The following is an 18,206-nucleotide window of genomic DNA, read 5'->3' on the forward strand; positions in this document are numbered from 1 at the left end:
AATGAAGTCTCCCACATAGAGGTGACCCCTACATAGCAATGAAGTCTCCCACATAGAGGTGACCCCTACATACCAATGAAGTCTCCCAGACCAGTAAAGAAGAGAATTGTCACTTCTGGGAGCGGTCATTTTGGCTGTGGAAACCAGCAGGGGGCGGTGGAAGGCTCCCAACAGTCTACAAGCATGGATTGGTATCATCAGATCAAAGGAATTTATTTTATCTCTCATAAAATATTAGTGGCAGAGAGATGAAAATAATTCCTTCTTGTGGCTCACGTGTTGGGCTACAAGTACATGTAAATCTGTGGCTCACGTGTTGGGCTACAAGTACATGTAAATCTGTGGCTCACGTGTGTTGGGCTACAAGTACATGTAAATCTGTGGCTCACGTGTTGGGCTACAAGTACATGTAAATCTGTGGCTCACGTGTTGGGCTACAAGTACATGTAAATCTGTGGCTCACGTGTTGGGCTACAAGTACATGTAAATCTGTGGCTCACGTGTTGGGCTACAAGTACATGTAAATCTGTGGCTCACGTGTTGGGCTACAAGTACATGTAAATCTGTGTCTGTGGCATGGGTGGGGTCCTGGAGAAATGCGTAAAACCGTTATAAGGCGCCTGATTGCGGCAGGCAGGCAGTGTTTGGTACGGTCGCGGTCAGACCGATGCGCTGGTGTCAGAACTCCTATCCCTGACCCAGCGGTCAGCGCCATTCTGGGCCAATTCAACTCTGATCAGTTCAGAACAGAGAACTTCCTGTGGGCTGAGACGGGGACAACCCCTGGCGTTGATTGGTTAAGGGCTACAGTCCAGCCCACATCAATATTCCAATAAATTGGGGATCTGAGAAATGAACATGGTTCTTCCATGAAGCCAGTTGTGAACTGTGGAGTCCCCACACGGTTTCCGGTATGCTTCTGCCAACGGGATAAGCTTCAGTAAAGTTTATTTCTGTTTTATTCGCTTTTTATTTTCATAACAAATTGCCAATTGTGTGTCTTCTTATCTTTTTGTATTTTTTGTAACTCCTTTTGCTTTGTATATATTTTTTATGCACTGCCCACTTCCAGGATATTAAATTATAAAATTAACTAGAAAAAAAAAGTTTGTCGAGACAAACTTTAAGTTGGCTTGAAAAAGCCTGACCAGAAAGTTTGAAAAGTTTAGATCGATCGATCGATAGAAAAGGTTTGAAGATCGATCGATAAAAAGAAAAGGTTTGAAGATCGATCTATAGATAGAAAAGGTTTGAAGATCGATCGATAGATAGAAAAGGTTTAAAGATCGATCGATAGAAAAGGTTTGAAGATCGATCGATAGAAAAGGTTTGAAGATCGATCGATCGAAAAGGTTTGAAGATCGATCGATCGAAAAGGTTTGAAGATCGATCGATAGATAGATAGATTATATGAGTTTGAATGAGTTTACATTGATTAGCATCAAAGCTTGATTGAGTCTAATGGGATTTGGAGGTTGGGTCATCTGAACATCCTGTCAATGAAAGTCTATGGGCATTTTTTGGGTTTTTAATTTTTAGGAAAACCGTAACTCAAACCAGTCTGAAAAGATATAGCACACCGAGTCAGAACAGTATGAAGGTCTGTGCCGAGTTTGGAGTATGTAGCTTGAACGGTCTAGGAGGAGATAGTGTCCAAAAATTTACCGGCCAGAAAAATAATAAGAAGAAGAAGAAGAATAATAATAAGTTTAAATACAATATCAGTAAGTTGGCTCTTCCAAGCCAACTTAATAAGTGACTTCTATGTACTGAGCTCGGACTCGTATCTCTAGAGAGATTGTTTGCATTTTAGTGCCTAATTGCTTGGTCTACGCTACATGCCAATCTGTATGCAATTGCACTGTGTGTTGGCAGAGATCTGCGGGTGTGTGGTGTCCCAGCAGACCAGTCTGCGGACAAACTGTTGGGTGGTGGCAGGCTATCGTTTGTGGTGTGTGGGGGTGGGGACAGTGGGAAGAGTGATTAACACCGGGGTTCTAGCTTGTAGGATAGCTGGAGGAATCCTAGTAGTGTGTGATAATTGCTAGACTGCTCCCCAACCCTTAGAGTGCACCAGATTGTATGTAAGATTTGTATCTGCCTGTGTGTGGTCAGCCAGCTGAATTGGAGTGGAGTCTCCCTCTAGTGGTGACCAAAGGCAGTGCGGGCTGTGAAAGTGTCAGACAATCTTATTACTTAGTAGGAATTTTCTTTATTCCGTTATCCCCTTATAATCGCCAGTCTCGGTTAGCTAGTTGCCGTGGGCGTGGTCGAATCGTGACAGGGGGTTCCAGTGATGTGATGGGAGGAGGGATGGGGGGGTTTCGGTGATGTGATGGTAGGAGGGATGGGGGGTTCCGGTGATGGGGGGGGGGGGTTCCAGTGATGTGATGGGAGGAGGGATGGGGGGGTTCCGGTGATGTGATGGGGGGGGTTCAGTGATGTGATGGGAGGAGGGATGGGGGGGTTCCAGTGATGTGATGGGAGGAGGGATGGGGGGGTTCCGGTGATGTGATGGGAGGAGGGATGGGGGGGTTCCAGTGATGTGATGGGAGGAGGGATGGGGGGGTTCCGGTGATGTGATGGGAGGAGGGATGGGGGGGTTCCGGTGATGTGATGGGAGGAGGGATGGGGGGGTTCCGGTGATGGGGGGGGGGGGGGGTTCCGGTGATGTGATGGGAGGAGGGATGGGGGGGTTGCGGTGATGTGATGGGAGGAGGGATGGGGGGGTTGCGGTGATGCGATGGGGGGGTTGCGGTGATGTGATGGGAGGAGGGATGGGGGGGTTGCGGTGATGTGATGGGAGGAGGGATGGGGGGTTGCGGTGATGCGATGGGGGGGTTCCGGTGATGTGATGGGAGGAGGGATGGGGGGGTTCCGGTGATGGGGGGGGGGGGGGGGTTCCGGTGATGTGATGGGAGGAGGGATGGGGGGGTTGCGGTGATGTGATGGGAGGAGGGATGTTTTTGCTATGGGTTACCATTACTGTGATGAGCGGAGGATGGGATCTCCTTTCACCAGAAACTGACAGTTTCTCTACTGGTGAGGAATGTCACCCAGCCAGTCCAACCGGATCCCTCCCCTCCCCCCCCCCCCCCTCCTCACTGTATATACACCCCCCTCACCGTACACTTGACTGGAACCCTCCCCTCCCCTCCATATATACAACCCCCCCCCCTCTCGTCACCGTATATACACTCGTTCACCGTACATCTGACCGGATACCCCCCCCCCCCCCAAACTCCTCCCCGCCTCTGCCCTCACACTCGTCTGTCCTCTCACCCCTGGTTCCTGTTCTTACACCTTCCACTCCTCGTGTCCCCTCCCCCCCCCCCCCCCCAATCTCCTCGTGCCCTCCCCTTCTCACACCCCCTGATTCCTGCCCTCCCCTTCTCTCCTCGCTCCTCCTCCTGTACTGACCATGTTCTCTCCTCGCTCCTCCTCCTCCTCCTGCGCTCACCATGTTCTCTTCTCGCTCCTCCTCCTGCGCTCGCCATGTTCTCTTCTCGCTCCTCCTCCTGCGCTCACCATGTTCTCTTCTCGCTCCTCCTCCTCCTGCGCTCGCCATGTTCTCTTCTCGCTCCTCCTCCTCCTCCTGCGCTCGCCATGTTCTCTTCTCGCTCCTCCTGCGCTCGCCATGTTCTCTTCTCGCTCCTCCTGCGCTCGCCATGTTCTCTTCTCGCTCCTTCTCCTCCTCCTCCTGCGCTCACCATGTTCTCTTCTCGCTCCTCCTCCTCCTGCGCTCACCAGGTTCTCTCCTCTCCTCGCCCCTGCTGCGCTCACCATGTTCTCTCCTCTCCTCGCTCCTCCTGCGCTCACCATGTTCTCTCCTCTCCTCGCTCCTCCTCCTGCGCTCACCATGTTCTCTCCTCGCTCCTCCTCCTCCTGCGCTCACCATGTTCTCTCCTCTCCTCGCTCCTCCTCCTGCGCTCGCCATGTTCTCTCCTCTCCTCGCTCCTCCTGCGCTCACCATGTTCTCTCCTCGCTCCTCCTCCTCCTGCGCTCACCATGTTCTCTCCTCTCCTCGCTCCTCCTCCTGCGCTCGCCATGTTCTCTCCTCTCCTCGCTCCTCCTGCGCTCACCATGTTCTCTCTCTCCTCCGCAGGGAGCGCAGTGCTGGGAAGTCCGGCTGTCAGCCTGAAGGAAGGAGAAAGTAAGTAAAGACTTTTCTTATAACAAATTCATCCAATCAGATGTCTGTGTGCAGTGATTGGGGGGCGGGGTTTATAGCTGACGTCTGCTGAACCTTGATTGGGGGGCGGAGACTATGCTACTGAACCTCGATTGGGGGGTGGGGGAGGGAAGACAATGCAGATGGCATTCTCTCTATCTCCTGCACATTCCTATTGGTCAGTGATAGGCTGATACTGATGTGAAGGGTGGGAGGAGCCGCAATGACTCTCTTCTAAAGTAAGACTGGCCCCAGAATCAGAGAAAAGTGGCGGCGGGTGCATTGGGGGCCCCTGGGTCGGCAGGCGGGTGCATTGGGGGCCCTGGGTCGGCAGGCGGGCGCATTGGGGGCCCCTGGATCGGCAGGCGGGCGCATTGGGGGCCCCTGGATCGGCAGGCGGGTGCATTGGGGGCCCCTGGCGGTCGGCAGTTGTTGTCCTTGGGGGTGTCAGTCTGAAGGACGCTCATACTGTTCTTTTCCTCCTCAGATGCGGAATTCCCGTGTAATTATCCCGCCTCCTACCAGAACCCCCGGGTGGAGTGGAAGTTCACTTCCGGCACCGACACCACCCTGGTGTACTATGATGGAGAACTGACAGGTGAGTCACCCATTAACCCCCTCCCCTGCCCAAATAAATGGCCCTCAGTTTACAGACACAAATCTGGGTGTGGGGTTGCAGAGATCACTTTGTGGGGGGGGGGGGGGTTATATGTGTGAGGACTCAGATGTAAATCATTGAGGGGGGGGGTAGAAGTTGTATTGGGGGTGGAGATTGATGGGAGGGGGGTTGAAGTTGTATTGGGGGTGGAGATTGTTGGGAGGAGACGGAGGGGGCGGTAGTTGTATTGGGGGTGGAGATTGATGGGAGGGGGCGGTAGAAGTTGTCTTGGGGGTGGAGATTGTTGGGAGGGGGGGTTAGAAGTTGTCTTGGGGGTGGAGATTGATGGGAGGGGAGGTTAGAAGTTGTCTTGGGGGTGGAGATTGATGGGAGGGGAGGTTAGAAGTTGTATTGGGGGTGGAGATTGATGGGAGGGGGCGGTAGAAGTTGTATTGGGGGTGGAGATTAATGGGAGGAGATGGAGGGCGGTAGAAGTTGTATTGGTGGTTGGATATTGATGGGAGGAGACGGAGTGGGTGTTAGAAGTTGTATTGGGGGGTGGAGATTAATGGGAGGGGCGGTAGAAGTTGTATTGGGGGTGGAGATTGATGGGAGGGGGCGGTAGAAGTTGTATTGGGGGTGGAGATTAATGGGAGGAGATGGAGGGCGGTAGAAGTTGTATTGGTGGTTGGATATTGATGGGAGGAGACGGAGTGGGTGTTAGAAGTTGTATTGGGGGGTGGAGATTAATGGGAGGAGACGGAGGGGGCGGTAGAAGTTGTATTGGGGGTGGAGATTGATGGGAGGGGGCGGTAGAAGTTGTATTGGGGGTGGAGATTGATGGGAGGAGACGGAGGGGGCGGTAGAAGTTGTATTGGGGGTGGAGATTGATGGGAGGGGGCGGTAGAAGTTGTATTGGGGGTGGAGATTAATGGGAGGAGATGGAGGGCGGTAGAAGTTGTATTGGTGGTTGGATATTGATGGGAGGAGACGGAGGTGGTGTTAGAAGTTGTATTGGGGGGTGGAGATTAATGGGAGGAGACGGAGGGGGCGGTAGAAGTTGTATTGGGGGTGGAGATTGATGGGAGGGGGCGGTAGAAGTTGTATTGGGGGTGGAGATTGATGGGAGGAGACGGAGGGGGCGGTAGAAGTTGTATTGGGGGTGGAGATTGATGGAGGAGGCGGTAGAAGTTGTATTGGGGGTGGAGATTGATGGAGGGGGCGGTAGAAGTGTTATTGGGGGTGGAGATTAATGGGAGGAGACGGAGGGGGCGGTAGAAGTTGTATTGGGGTGGAGATTGATGGGAGGAGACAGAGGGGGTGGTAGAAGTTGTATTGGTGGTGGAGATTGATGGGAGGGGGCGGTAGAAGTTGTATTGGGGGGTGGAGATTAATGGGAGGAGACGGAGGGGGCGGTAGAAGTTGTATTGGGGGTGGAGATTGATGGGAGGGGGCGGTAGAAGTTGTATTGGGGGGTGGAGATTAATGAGAGGAGACGGAGGGGGCGGTAGAAGTTGTATTGGGGGTGGAGATTGATGGGAGGGGGCGGTAGAAGTTGTATTGGGGGTGGAGATTGATGGGAGGAGACGGAGGGGGTGGTAGAAGTTGTCTTGGGGGTGGAGATTGATGGGAGGGGCGGTAGTTGTATTGGGGGTGGAGATTGATGGGAGGGGGCGGTAGAAGTTGTATTGGGGGTGGAGATTGATGGGAGGAGACGGAGGGGGTGGTAGAAGTTGTCTTGGGGGTGGAGATTGATGGGAGGGGCGGTAGTTGTATTGGGGGTGGAGATTGATGGGAGGGGGGGGGTAGAAGTTGTATTGGTGGTTGGATATTGATGGGAGGAGACGGAGGGGGTGGTAGAAGTTGTCTTGGGGGTGGAGATTGATGGGAGGGGCGGTAGTTGTATTGGGGGTGGAGATTGATGGGAGGGGGGGGTAGAAGTTGTATTGGTGGTTGGATATTGATGGGAGGAGACGGAGTGGGTGTTAGAAGTTGTATTGGTGGTGGAGATTGATGGGAGGGGGCGGTAGTTGTATTGGGGGTGGAGATTGATGGGAGGGGGCGGTAGAAGTTGTATTGGGGGTGGAGATTAATGGGAGGAGATGGAGGGCGGTAGAAGTTGTATTGGTGGTTGGATATTGATGGGAGGAGACGGAGGTGGTGTTAGAAGTTGTATTGGGGGGTGGAGATTAATGGGAGGAGACGGAGGGGGCGGTAGAAGTTGTATTGGGGGTGGAGATTGATGGGAGGGGGCGGTAGAAGTTGTATTGGGGGTGGAGATTGATGGGAGGAGACGGAGGGGGCGGTAGAAGTTGTATTGGGGGTGGAGATTGATGGAGGAGGCGGTAGAAGTTGTATTGGGGGTGGAGATTGATGGAGGGGGCGGTAGAAGTGTTATTGGGGGTGGAGATTAATGGGAGGAGACGGAGGGGGCGGTAGAAGTTGTATTGGGGTGGAGATTGATGGGAGGAGACAGAGGGGGTGGTAGAAGTTGTATTGGTGGTGGAGATTGATGGGAGGGGGCGGTAGAAGTTGTATTGGGGGGTGGAGATTAATGGGTGGAGATTAATGGGAGGGGCGGTAGAAGTTGTATTGGGGGTGGAGATTGATGGGAGGGGGCGGTAGAAGTTGTATTGGGGGTGGAGATTAATGGGAGGAGATGGAGGGCGGTAGAAGTTGTATTGGTGGTTGGATATTGATGGGAGGAGACGGAGGTGGTGTTAGAAGTTGTATTGGGGGGTGGAGATTAATGGGAGGAGACGGAGGGGGCGGTAGAAGTTGTATTGGGGGTGGAGATTGATGGGAGGGGGCGGTAGAAGTTGTATTGGGGGTGGAGATTGATGGGAGGAGACGGAAGGGGCGGTAGAAGTTGTATTGGGGGTGGAGATTGATGGAGGAGGCGGTAGAAGTTGTATTGGGGGTGGAGATTGATGGGAGGAGACGGAGGGGGCGGTAGAAGTTGTATTGGGGTGGAGATTGATGGGAGGGGGCGGTAGAAGTTGTATTGGGGGTGGAGATTGATGGGAGGAGACGGAGGGGGCGGTAGAAGTTGTATTGGGGTGGAGATTGATGGGAGGAGACAGAGGGGGTGGTAGAAGTTGTATTGGGGGTGGAGATTGATGGGAGGGGGCGGTAGAAGTTGTATTGGGGGGTGGAGATTAATGGGAGGAGACGGAGGGGGCGGTAGAAGTTGTATTGGGGGTGGAGATTGATGGGAGGGGGCGGTAGAAGTTGTATTGGGGGTGGAGATTGATGGGAGGAGACGGAGGGGGTGGTAGAAGTTGTCTTGGGGGTGGAGATTGATGGGAGGGGCGGTAGTTGTATTGGGGGTGGAGATTGATGGGAGGGGGCGGTAGAAGTTGTATTGGGGGTGGAGATTGATGGGAGGAGACGGAGGGGGTGGTAGAAGTTGTCTTGGGGGTGGAGATTGATGGGAGGGGCGGTAGTTGTATTGGGGGTGGAGATTGATGGAAGGGGGGGGTAGAAGTTGTATTGGTGGTTGGATATTGATGGGAGGAGACGGAGTGGGTGTTAGAAGTTGTATTGGTGGTGGAGATTGATGGGAGGGGGCGGTAGTTGTATTGGGGGTGGAGATTGATGGGAGGGGGCGGTAGAAGTTGTATTGGGGGTGGAGTTGGGACAGGTGAGGTGTCACCCAGGTCGTCTCTATCAGACGGGCTTTCTCCATGAATTTGTTGGTTTCTCTCTCAGCATCCTATAAGAACCGGGCGACGGTCTTCCCCCAAGGCCTCCGGCTGAATTCGGTGACGAGGAAGGACAATGGGGACTATTCCTGTGAGGCGACTGGAAAGGATGCCGGCGGGGTTCCGCAGTATTTCTCGGATAAGACTCAGCTGGTGGTGTTGGGTGAGATTATTGGTGACCTCAGTACTGGGACTCTCTAGGATTGGTTGGATTGGTCTCTCACTCTTTGTTCTTCTTCAGTTGCCCCCTCGGTGCCCATCGCTCAGGTACCAACTTCTGTCAGTACCGGGAGTACCGCCACCTTTTACTGCATTGAGAAAGACGCCTCACCGCCGCCAACCTTCGCCTGGTACAAGAACGGTGTCCTGATGCCCCCAAACCCGAAGGACAGTCCCACCTTCCAGAACTCCAGCTACACCCTCGATCAAACAACTGGACAGCTGGTAAGCTGCACACCCATCAGCTGTGCTGGGTATAGGCCAGGGATTGGTATAGTGGCCCGTTACTAACCCATGGGTCACCATACCCACCCCTGAACTGTTAGTACCCGCTGTATTCCTCATGGGTCACTAGTCCCTGTTGTCAATATTGTACAGTCATGTGAAAAAGTAAGTACACCCCGTGGGAATAGACTTTTACATTTTCTGGGATCCTGTGGGGGGCCTGCAGACAGCGGTAATCTGCTAGGATAAACGATCGGTGTATTCCTTTAGATCAGGGGGTCTTCAAACTATGGCCCTCCAGTTGTTCAGGAACTACAGCTCCCATCATGCCTAGTCAGGTATGTGAATGTCAGTTTTCCAATGCTTCATGGGACTTGTAGTTCTGCAAAAGCTGGAGGGCCGTAGTTTGAGGATCCCTGATTAGATGATCTGCTCTCTACTGCAGTGACTGGATTTGATCTCCTGTGATAGTCAATGTGGCTACCGGGGTCCTCCCTGTAGGATTTCCCTCCAATGCCACAACTGTTCAAGGAGAGTCCGCCACTGATATCACCTCTCACTCCAATGGGATGCCAGCCCAGATCATAGAGCTGCATGTATGGAGGATCATAGAGTTGCATGTATGGAAGATCATAGAGTTGCATGTATGGAAGATCATAGAGTTGCATGTATGGAAGATCATAGAGTTGCATGTATGGAAGATCATAGAGTTGCATGTATGGAAGATCATAGAGTTGCATGTATGGAAGATCGTAGAGTTGCATGTATGGAAGATCATAGAGTTGCATGTATGGAAGGTCATGGAGTTGCATGTATGGAAGATCATAGAGTTGCATGTATGGAAGATCATAGAGTTGCATGTATGGAAGATCATAGAGTTGCATGTATGGAAGATCATAGAGCTGCATGTATGGAAGATCATAGAGTTGCATGTATGGAAGATCATAGAGTTGCATGTATGGAAGATCATAGAGTTGCATGTATGGAAGATCATAGAGTTGCATGTATGGAAGATCATAGAGTTGCATGTATGGAAGATCATAGAGTTGCATGTATGGAAGATCATAGAGTTGCATGTATGGAAGATCATAGAGTTGCATGTATGGAAGATCATAGAGTTGCATGTATGGAAGATCATAGAGTTGCATGTATGGAAGATCATAGAGTTGCATGTATGGAAGGTCATGGAGTTGCATGTATGGAAGGTCATGGAGTTGCATGTATGGAAGATCATAGAGTTGCATGTATGGAAGATCATAGAGTTGCATGTATGGAAGATCATAGAGCTGCATGTATGGAGGATCATAGAGCTGCATGTATGGAAGATCATAGAGCTGCATGTATGGAAGATCATAGAGCTGCATGTATGGAAGGTGTTCTGTCTGTGGGGGGGGGGGGGGGGGGTACAGGATGAGGACCCTCAGATGTTCTGTCTGTGGGGGGGGTACAGGATGAGGACCCTCAGGTGTTCTGTCTGTGGGGGGGGGTACAGGATGAGGACCCTCAGGTGTTCTGTCTGTGGGGGGGGTACAGGATGAGGACCCTCAGGTGTTCTGTCTGTGGGGGGGGGTACAGGATGAGGACCCTCAGGTGTTCTGTCTGTGGGGGGGGGGGTACAGGATGAGGACCCTCAGATGTTCTGTCTGTGGGGGGGGGTACAGGATGAGGACCCTCAGATGTTCTGTCTGTGGGGGGGGCTACAGGATGAGGACCCTCAGGTGTTCTGTCTTATGGGGGGGGGGTACAGGATGAGGACCCTCAGGTGTTCTGTCTGTGGGGGGGGGGTACAGGATGAGGACCCTCAGGTGTTCTGTCTGTGGGGGGGGCTACAGGATGAGGACCCTCAGGTGTTCTGTCTTATGGGGGGGGGTACAGGATGAGGACCCTCAGGTGTTCTGTCTGTGGGGGGGGTACAGGATGAGGACCCTCAGATGTTCTGTCTGTGGGGGGGGCTACAGGATGAGGACCCTCAGGTGTTCTGTCTTATGGGGGGGGGGTACAGGATGAGGACCCTCAGGTGTTCTGTCTGTGGGGGGGGGGTACAGGATGAGGACCCTCAGGTGTTCTGTCTGTGGGGGGGGGGGTACAGGATGAGGACCCTCAGGTGTTCTGTCTGTGGGGGGGGGGGTACAGGATGAGGACCCTCAGATGTTCTGTCTGTGGGGGGGGGTACAGGATGAGGACCCTCAGGTGTTCTGTCTGTGGGGGGGGGTACAGGATGAGGACCCTCAGGTGTTCTGTCTGTGGGGGGGGGGGGGGGTACAGGATGAGGACCCTCAGGTGTTCTGTCTGTGGGGGGGGGGGGGGGTACAGGATGAGGACCCTCAGGTGTTCTGTCTGTGGGGGGGGGTACAGGATGAGGACCCTCAGGTGTTCTGTCTGTGGGGGGGGGGGGGGGGTACAGGATGAGGACCCTCAGGTGTTCTGTCTGTGGGGGGGGGGGGGTACAGGATGAGGACCCTCAGGTGTTCTGTCTGTGGGGGGGGGGTACAGGATGAGGACCCTCAGGTGTTCTGTCTGTGGGGGGGGGGGGTACAGGATGAGGACCCTCAGGTGTTCTGTCTGTGGGGGGGGGTACAGGATGAGGACCCTCAGGTGTTCTGTCTTGTGGGGGGGGTACAGGATGAGGACCCTCAGGTGTTCTGTCTGTGGGGGGGGTACAGGATGAGGACCCTCAGGTGTTCTGTCTTATGGGGGGGGGGTACAGGATGAGGACCCTCAGGTGTTCTGTCTGTGGGGGGGGGTACAGGATGAGGACCCTCAGGTGTTCTGTCTGTGGGGGGGGGGGACACACAGGAGGAGGACCCTCAGGTGTTGTCTGTGTGGGGGGGGGGGTTGCAGGCCGCTGTGTGGGGGGAGGGGGGTTGCAGGCCACAGTGTAGGGGAAGTGGGGTTGGAGGCCGCTGTGTGGGGGAGGGGGGTTGGAGGCCCCTGTGTAAGGGGTGGGGGGGTGGGGTTGAGGCCGCTGTGTAAGGGGGGGTAGCCGGCCGCTGTGTACAGAATAATCGGTAATAATCGATCGTATGACACGTTTTGTTCCGCAGCGGATCAGTCCGGTGATGAAGACGGATGCCGGACAATATTCCTGCCAGGCCACCAATACTCAGGGCTCGCAGACCTCGGGGCCGGTTCTGATGGAGATCAGTAAGTATGGGAGATGCGGGGGATGGGCTGTATTTGTATCCCAGCTCTTCTCTGACACCGTTCTCCCCCCGCAGAGGATGTGAATGTTGGAGGAATTGTCGCCGCCGTTATCGTCAGCCTCCTGATCCTCGGACTCATCGCATTCGCTGTCTGGTTCGCCTATCACCGTGGATACATCGGCAGTGAGTATCTGAGCCAGCAGCTTCTATGGGGGGGGGAGGGGGCTCCTCTGTAGTGATTGGTACTTGGGGTAATAGTTTTAGGTAGGAGGCTGTGACACTACCAGCTCCTACAGAGGGGGGGGGGGGCAGTAGTGGTATAGAGGAGGGCAGTTATGGTGGGGGAGGGGTGATTGTGATGTAAGGAGCCAAATTTCTAATTTCTTCTTATTTTTATTCTATTTCAGAGAAAAACAAGTAAGTGGATTTCTACTGGAGCGCCGTCCTCTTCTGTGTGCCCCTCCCCGTTGTCCGTCCTCTTCTGTGTGCCCCTCCCCGTTGTCCGTCCTCTTCTGTGTGCCCCTCCCCGTTGTCCGTCCTCTTCTGTGTGCCCCTCCCCGTTGTCCGTCCTCTTCTGTGTGCCCCTCCCCGTTGTCCGTCCTCTTCTGTGTGCCCCTCCCCGTTGTCCGTCCTCTTCTGTGTGCCCCTCCCCGTTGTCCGTCCTCTTCTGTGTGCCCCTCCCCGTTGTCCGTCCTCTTCTGTGTGCCCCTCCCCGTTGTCCGTCCTCTTCTGTGTGCCCCTCCCCGTTGTCCGTCCTCTTCTGTGTGCCCCTCCCCACTGTCCGTCCTCTTCTGTGTGCCCCTCCCCGTTGTCCGTCCTCTTCTGTGTGCCCCTCCCCGTTGTCCGTCCTCTTCTGTGTGCCCCTCCCCGTTGTCCGTCCTCTTCTGTGTGCCCCTCCCCGTTGTCCGTCCTCTTCTGTGTGCCCCTCCCCGTTGTCCGTCCTCTTCTGTGTGCCCCTCCCCACTGTCCGTCCTCTTCTGTGTGCCCCTCCCCACTGTCCGTCCTCTTCTGTGTGCCCCCCCCCCCCCCCATTACAATCTACTCCAGTGTGTGTGTGTGGGGGGGGGGGGGGTGTCCTCCTTTTCCCAGAGATTGTCCATGTGTGACCTCTTCACCGCCCATTGTGTCCATGGACAGGAGTCACATTAGTGTAGTGTCACCTTTCCACCTCCAGGGGGTCACCCTGCTGACGCTCTGCTCTGTTTATTGCAGTAAGAAAGTCATCTACAGTCAGCCATCGGAGACGCGGAGCGATGTAAGTACAGCAGGAATTGTATTGTGTGTAAAGGGGAAGGTTTATTATGGGGTGGATTTCCAGTTCTGGGCGGAGTCCAGCAGACTGAGATGCTCTGACAGAGGGACCCTCATTGTGTGGCCAAAGCTGGCGGTCAGTCCATCTTGGACTCTGCTAATACCCGCCCAGAATAGTAATATGAGTAGTGTGGTTGGTGGTTGATTGGTGGCTGGCCGGGGTTGGTGGTTGATGGGTGGCCGGGGTTGGTGGTTGATTGGTGGCCGGCCGGGGTTGGTGATTGATTGGTGGCCGGGGTTGGTGGTTGATTGGTGGCCGGCCGTGGTTGATGGGTGGCCGGGGTTGTAAACCTTTTCCTCTCATCCATTGAGGGACACAGGAATTCAGATACTGTTGGGTTATACTGCCACATAGAGGAGGATTGGACACTGACAAACAGAAAAGCCTTCTCATCACAGCAACCCCCCCCCCCCAACACGGATGGAGGATGGACATGAGAACAGTTGAACTGATCTTCGCCTTAGGGTTAGGCATTTACTCAGCTTGACTCTGAAGGCCTGACCCTGCTGGGCTGGAGGATTTAGCCTTGAATTTCTGCTTTATCAGAGATTCCCCCCCCCCCCCCACCTTACAGAACCCTTGGCGGTTGGGGGGGAGGGGCCTCCCTCGCCGGAAGCCTTGGCGGTTGGGGGGGAGGGGCCTCCCTCGCCGGAAGCCTTGGCGGTTGGGGGGGAGGGGCCTCCCTCGCCGGAAGCCTTGGCGGCTGGGGGGAGGGGCCTCCCTCGCCGGAAGCCTTGGCGGCTGGGGGGAGGGGCCTCTCTCGCCGGAAGCCTTGGGGGGAGGGGCCTCCCTCGCCGTAAGCCTTGGCAGCTGGGAGGAACTTTCTTCCATTTCTTCTGAGGCTCAATTTTTAGCTAATCCAGAACAGGTGGGGAGGACCTGGTTGGCGTGGATTGAGGACTCTCCAACAAATTTGACAAACAAAAAATTAAAGATCCACCTGGGATAACCCCTCCTCCTCCCAGCATAACTCGGTGTGCAGTCCTCCTCCTGTAGATGGCAGTATACCCTAACAGTATCAGAATTTCTGTGTCCTTCAATGGACTCCAATAAAAGGATTGTAGGGGAGTTCCTTATCTTCTGACCTCGCAGTGATGTAATGACGACATTTTCTTTTTCAGAAAAACTTCCAGCAAACTTCCTCATTCCTGGTCTGAGTCCCCGGTGCGGGGGGGCCGCCCGTCCTCTTCTCTGCCAGAGGAATACCATCTCCCTAAATGTCTGACTCCTGGGGCGGGGTGATGGGGCGCACGGGGGTGTGACGCTGTGTGTATGTGACTGCGTGCGTGACGCCGTGTGTATGTGACTGCGTGCGTGACGCTGTGTGTATGTGACTGCGTGACGCTGTGTGTATGTGACTGCGTGCGTGACGCTGTGTGTATGTGACTGCGTGACGCTGTGTGTATGTGACTGCGTGCGTGACGCTGTGTGTATGTGACTGCGTGCGTGACGCTGTGTGTATGTGACTGCGTGACGCTGTGTGTATGTGACTGCGTGCGTGACGCTGTGTGTATGTGACTGCGTGACGCTGTGTGTATGTGACTGCGTGCGTGACGCCGTGTGTGCGTGTATGATGTGTGTGTATGACTGCGTGCGTGACGCCTTATGTATGTGACTGCGTGCGTGACGCCGTATGTATGTGACTGCGTGACGCTGTGTGTATGTGGCTGCGTGCGTGACGCCGTGTGTGCGTGTATGATGTGTGTTTATGACTGCGTGCGTGACGCCGTATGTATGTGACTGCGTGCGTGACGCCGTATGTATGTGACTGCGTGCGTGACGCCGTGTGTGCGTGTATGATGTGTGTGTGTGTATGTGACTGCGTGCGTGACGCTGTGTGTATGTGACTGCGTGCGTGACGCTGTGTGTATGTGACTGCGTGCGTGACGCCGTGTGTGCGTGTATGATGTGTGTGTGTGTGTGTGTGTGTGTATGTATGTGACTGCGTGCGTGACGCCGTGTGTGCGTGTATGATGTGTGTGTGTGTGTGTGTGTGTATGTGACTGCGTGCGTGACGCCGTATGTATGTGACTGCGTGCGTGACGCCGTATGTATGTGACTGCGTGCGTGACGCCGTGTGTGCGTGTATGATGTGTGTGTGTGTGTGTATGTATGTGACTGCGTGCGTGACGCCGTATGTATGTGACTGCGTGCGTGACGCCGTGTGTGTATGTATGTGACTGCGTGCGTGACGCCGTATGTATGTGACTGCGTGCGTGACGCCGTGTGTGTATGTATGTGACTGCGTGCGTGACGCTGTGTGCGTGCCGCCGCTCGTGTAGGGATGGGGACGGCTTTATGTGGTTTATTTATGATTCTCAGACTTTGTGCCTTCTGCTGATCGTTGGTCTCTAGTGAGCCAGGAACAATGCTTTCCAGATTATGCCCATAAATCTTTTATATTTTAGGTATTTATTGATTAGTGATTGGGATCCTATGTCGTGCTTCTGTTACCTGTAGGGGGTCCAGGCTCTGGGGGGGGGGGGGGGGGTGACACTGTCTACTTACTCATTGGTCGGTTTGGGGCAGCACATGCAGTAATATTACTCCATGTGGTGACCGCTGGCTGTTGCCTTATTACTGTATAAATGTGACATGGGATTGTTTTTTTTTTTTTTTTTTGACCATAATGAAATTTAGTATTTTACACTACAAGAGTGATATGGATGAACTGCAATATTCTGACATGACCACAAGAGGGCAGGAGTGCACAGGTTATGACAGCAGCAAAAAGAAGCTGGGGTGTCACCCGGCGGAGCCCCCCCCATGTCTTGGGGCGTCACCCGGCGGAGTGTAATGTCTCAAGGTCTCCCAGGAAGAGTTGCATTCCAGGTTAGAGAAGGGAGCAGAGCATCTCACATATGGGGCCCCGGAGGACTGTCCCAAGGGCCACAATATTCCCTCATACTGATGTGACACATGCAGAGGTAGTGTATGGTCTTTAGGCACACGACTACCATCCAGACCCTCTGCCAGTGCAGCCAGAAGTCCTGATCTGTAAGTGCTCTCTGGTCCTGATGCAGGGACAGTGTGGGGGGGGGGGGGGCAGGTATGGGGCTGCGTGTCCTGATGCAGGGACATTGGGGGGGCTTGTATGGGGCTGTGTTTTTGATTGGTCCTGAGCGTTGGTAACCTGATGCTGGTGTCGGAGAGGTTGGTTGATCTGCAGGATGTGAATTGTCCTCATGTGTTGTCACAAGGGGTGGGGTTGTTGATGATTGGGGGGAGGGGGAGGGGGAGGGGAGGGGAGGGAGGGGAGGGGAGGGGAGGGAGGGGAGGGGGGTTCTTGTACTGTCTCAAATGTTTGTTTGTTTTTTTTTTTTAAACTTGTGTTTTTCTATCCATTTTAAATCCATATTTTGGGAATAAATCTCCTGAATGAAAGAAATATCTGTGTTGTGTTATTATATGGGTGGGGGGTTTGGAGAAGCAAGGGTGGGGGGGGCTGGGAGGTCGGCCTCTAATGGGCGGAGCAGGTGGGGGGATTGCATCAGTTGGCTGGGAGGTCGGCCCAAACTTGGCCTGAGCACAACAGTTGGTGCAGTGAGAACAGCCTGCCCATCTCTGCCCGCTTCCACTGGTCCCCGTTCTGTCCCGCTTCCACCTTTCCACCTCCAGGGGGGGGGGGGGGGGTGTCACCCTGCTAGTGCAGTGTCACCTTTTCCACCTCCAGTGGGGGCACCCTGCCCGCTTCCACCGTCCCTATTCTGCCCGCTTCCACCGTCCCCATTCTGCCCGCTTCCACCTTCCCCCGTTCTGCCCGCCAGTCATTAAGCTGGAGTTTGTTCGGCGTAACTTGGGAGCCCACCTGGCTTACAGAAAAGCAGGACTGAGCTGCAGGGTACGGCACCATATCTATGCAGCCTTCAGTGAAGATACAGAGGGAGATGATGTGACGGGTGGAAGGATCATCCGCTCTTCTCACATGAAATGTAAATTGGCCCCTCTGGCAGTTTTCAGTTTTCTGAATGGAATTGTTTTACTCTCGTATTACTGCTCTGTACATTGTGTCCAGTAATCACACTCAGAACATTGATATCAAACTCTTTATTAATGTTTTTAATTTCTACCAATGTCTATTAGATTGGAAACCTTCTGTCCCTTACATTCGATGTCCCTGGCAGTGGACCCCACATTGACTTTGTCCCTTACATTCGATGTCCCTGGCAGTGGACTATACATTGACTCGCTCCCGTTTTTAATAGGATGCCCCCATCCCTCAAGGTAGTAGATTACAATGACTACTGCTACCACAAGATGTTCCCAGCAGTAGACTGTCTATTAACTTGGCCCCTTCCCCTTGGATGTCCCCGGTTGTAAACTCTACATTGATTCTGTCCCTTTCTTGAGATGTCCCTGCAATACCGCGGGATGTCACCAGCAGTAGACTTTTTTTTATATTGACTTTGTCCCTTACATTCGCTGTCTCTGTCCCCTTACATTCAATGTCCCTGACAGTTGATTAAGTATTGACTCTGTCCCATTCAGGGGATACTCCTCCCCGGGTAGGAGGCTCTACATTGACTCTGTCCCTTTCATGGCATGTCCCTAGCAGTGGACTGTACATTGACTGTCATGTTTATGGGATGACCCTTCCCTTAATTCCCCCCTAGGCAGTAGACTGTGCAGTGACTCTTTCCCTACCATGAGTTGCTCCTGGTAGTAGACTACCTGCCCATTGACTTGGTCTCTTCCGCCAGACGCCCCAGCTGTAGTATCTACATTGAGTCTGTCCATTTCGTGGGAAGCCCCTTGCTGTAGACTATAAATTGGCTTTGTCCCTTATGGGATGTCCCTTTACAGTAGACTCTACATTGGCTTTTTCCCCTCATGG

At 53.8% G+C, this 18,206-nt stretch overlaps 1 protein-coding gene across 1 annotated transcript; it reads left to right on the forward strand.

Moving 5' to 3' along the window:
- Window positions 1-4,083: 4,083 nt before the first annotated feature.
- Window positions 4,084-14,641, forward strand: F11R (F11 receptor; the record flags this gene model as incomplete). Its single annotated transcript, XM_082275872.1, has 9 exons — window positions 4,084-4,153; window positions 4,659-4,769; window positions 8,481-8,636; window positions 8,715-8,917; window positions 11,962-12,061; window positions 12,136-12,243; window positions 12,468-12,477; window positions 13,198-13,315; window positions 14,494-14,641. 9 exons carry the CDS (start codon window positions 4,084-4,086, stop codon window positions 14,527-14,529), a joined length of 912 nt encoding a protein of 303 aa, XP_082131998.1. The 3' UTR covers window positions 14,530-14,641.
- Between the last annotated feature and the right edge of the window lie 3,565 nt (window positions 14,642-18,206).

Source organism: Pelophylax lessonae (genome assembly GCF_965119305.1).
Source record: "Pelophylax lessonae genome assembly, chromosome: 13".
NCBI classification, from domain to species: Eukaryota; Metazoa; Chordata; class Amphibia; order Anura; family Ranidae; genus Pelophylax; species Pelophylax lessonae.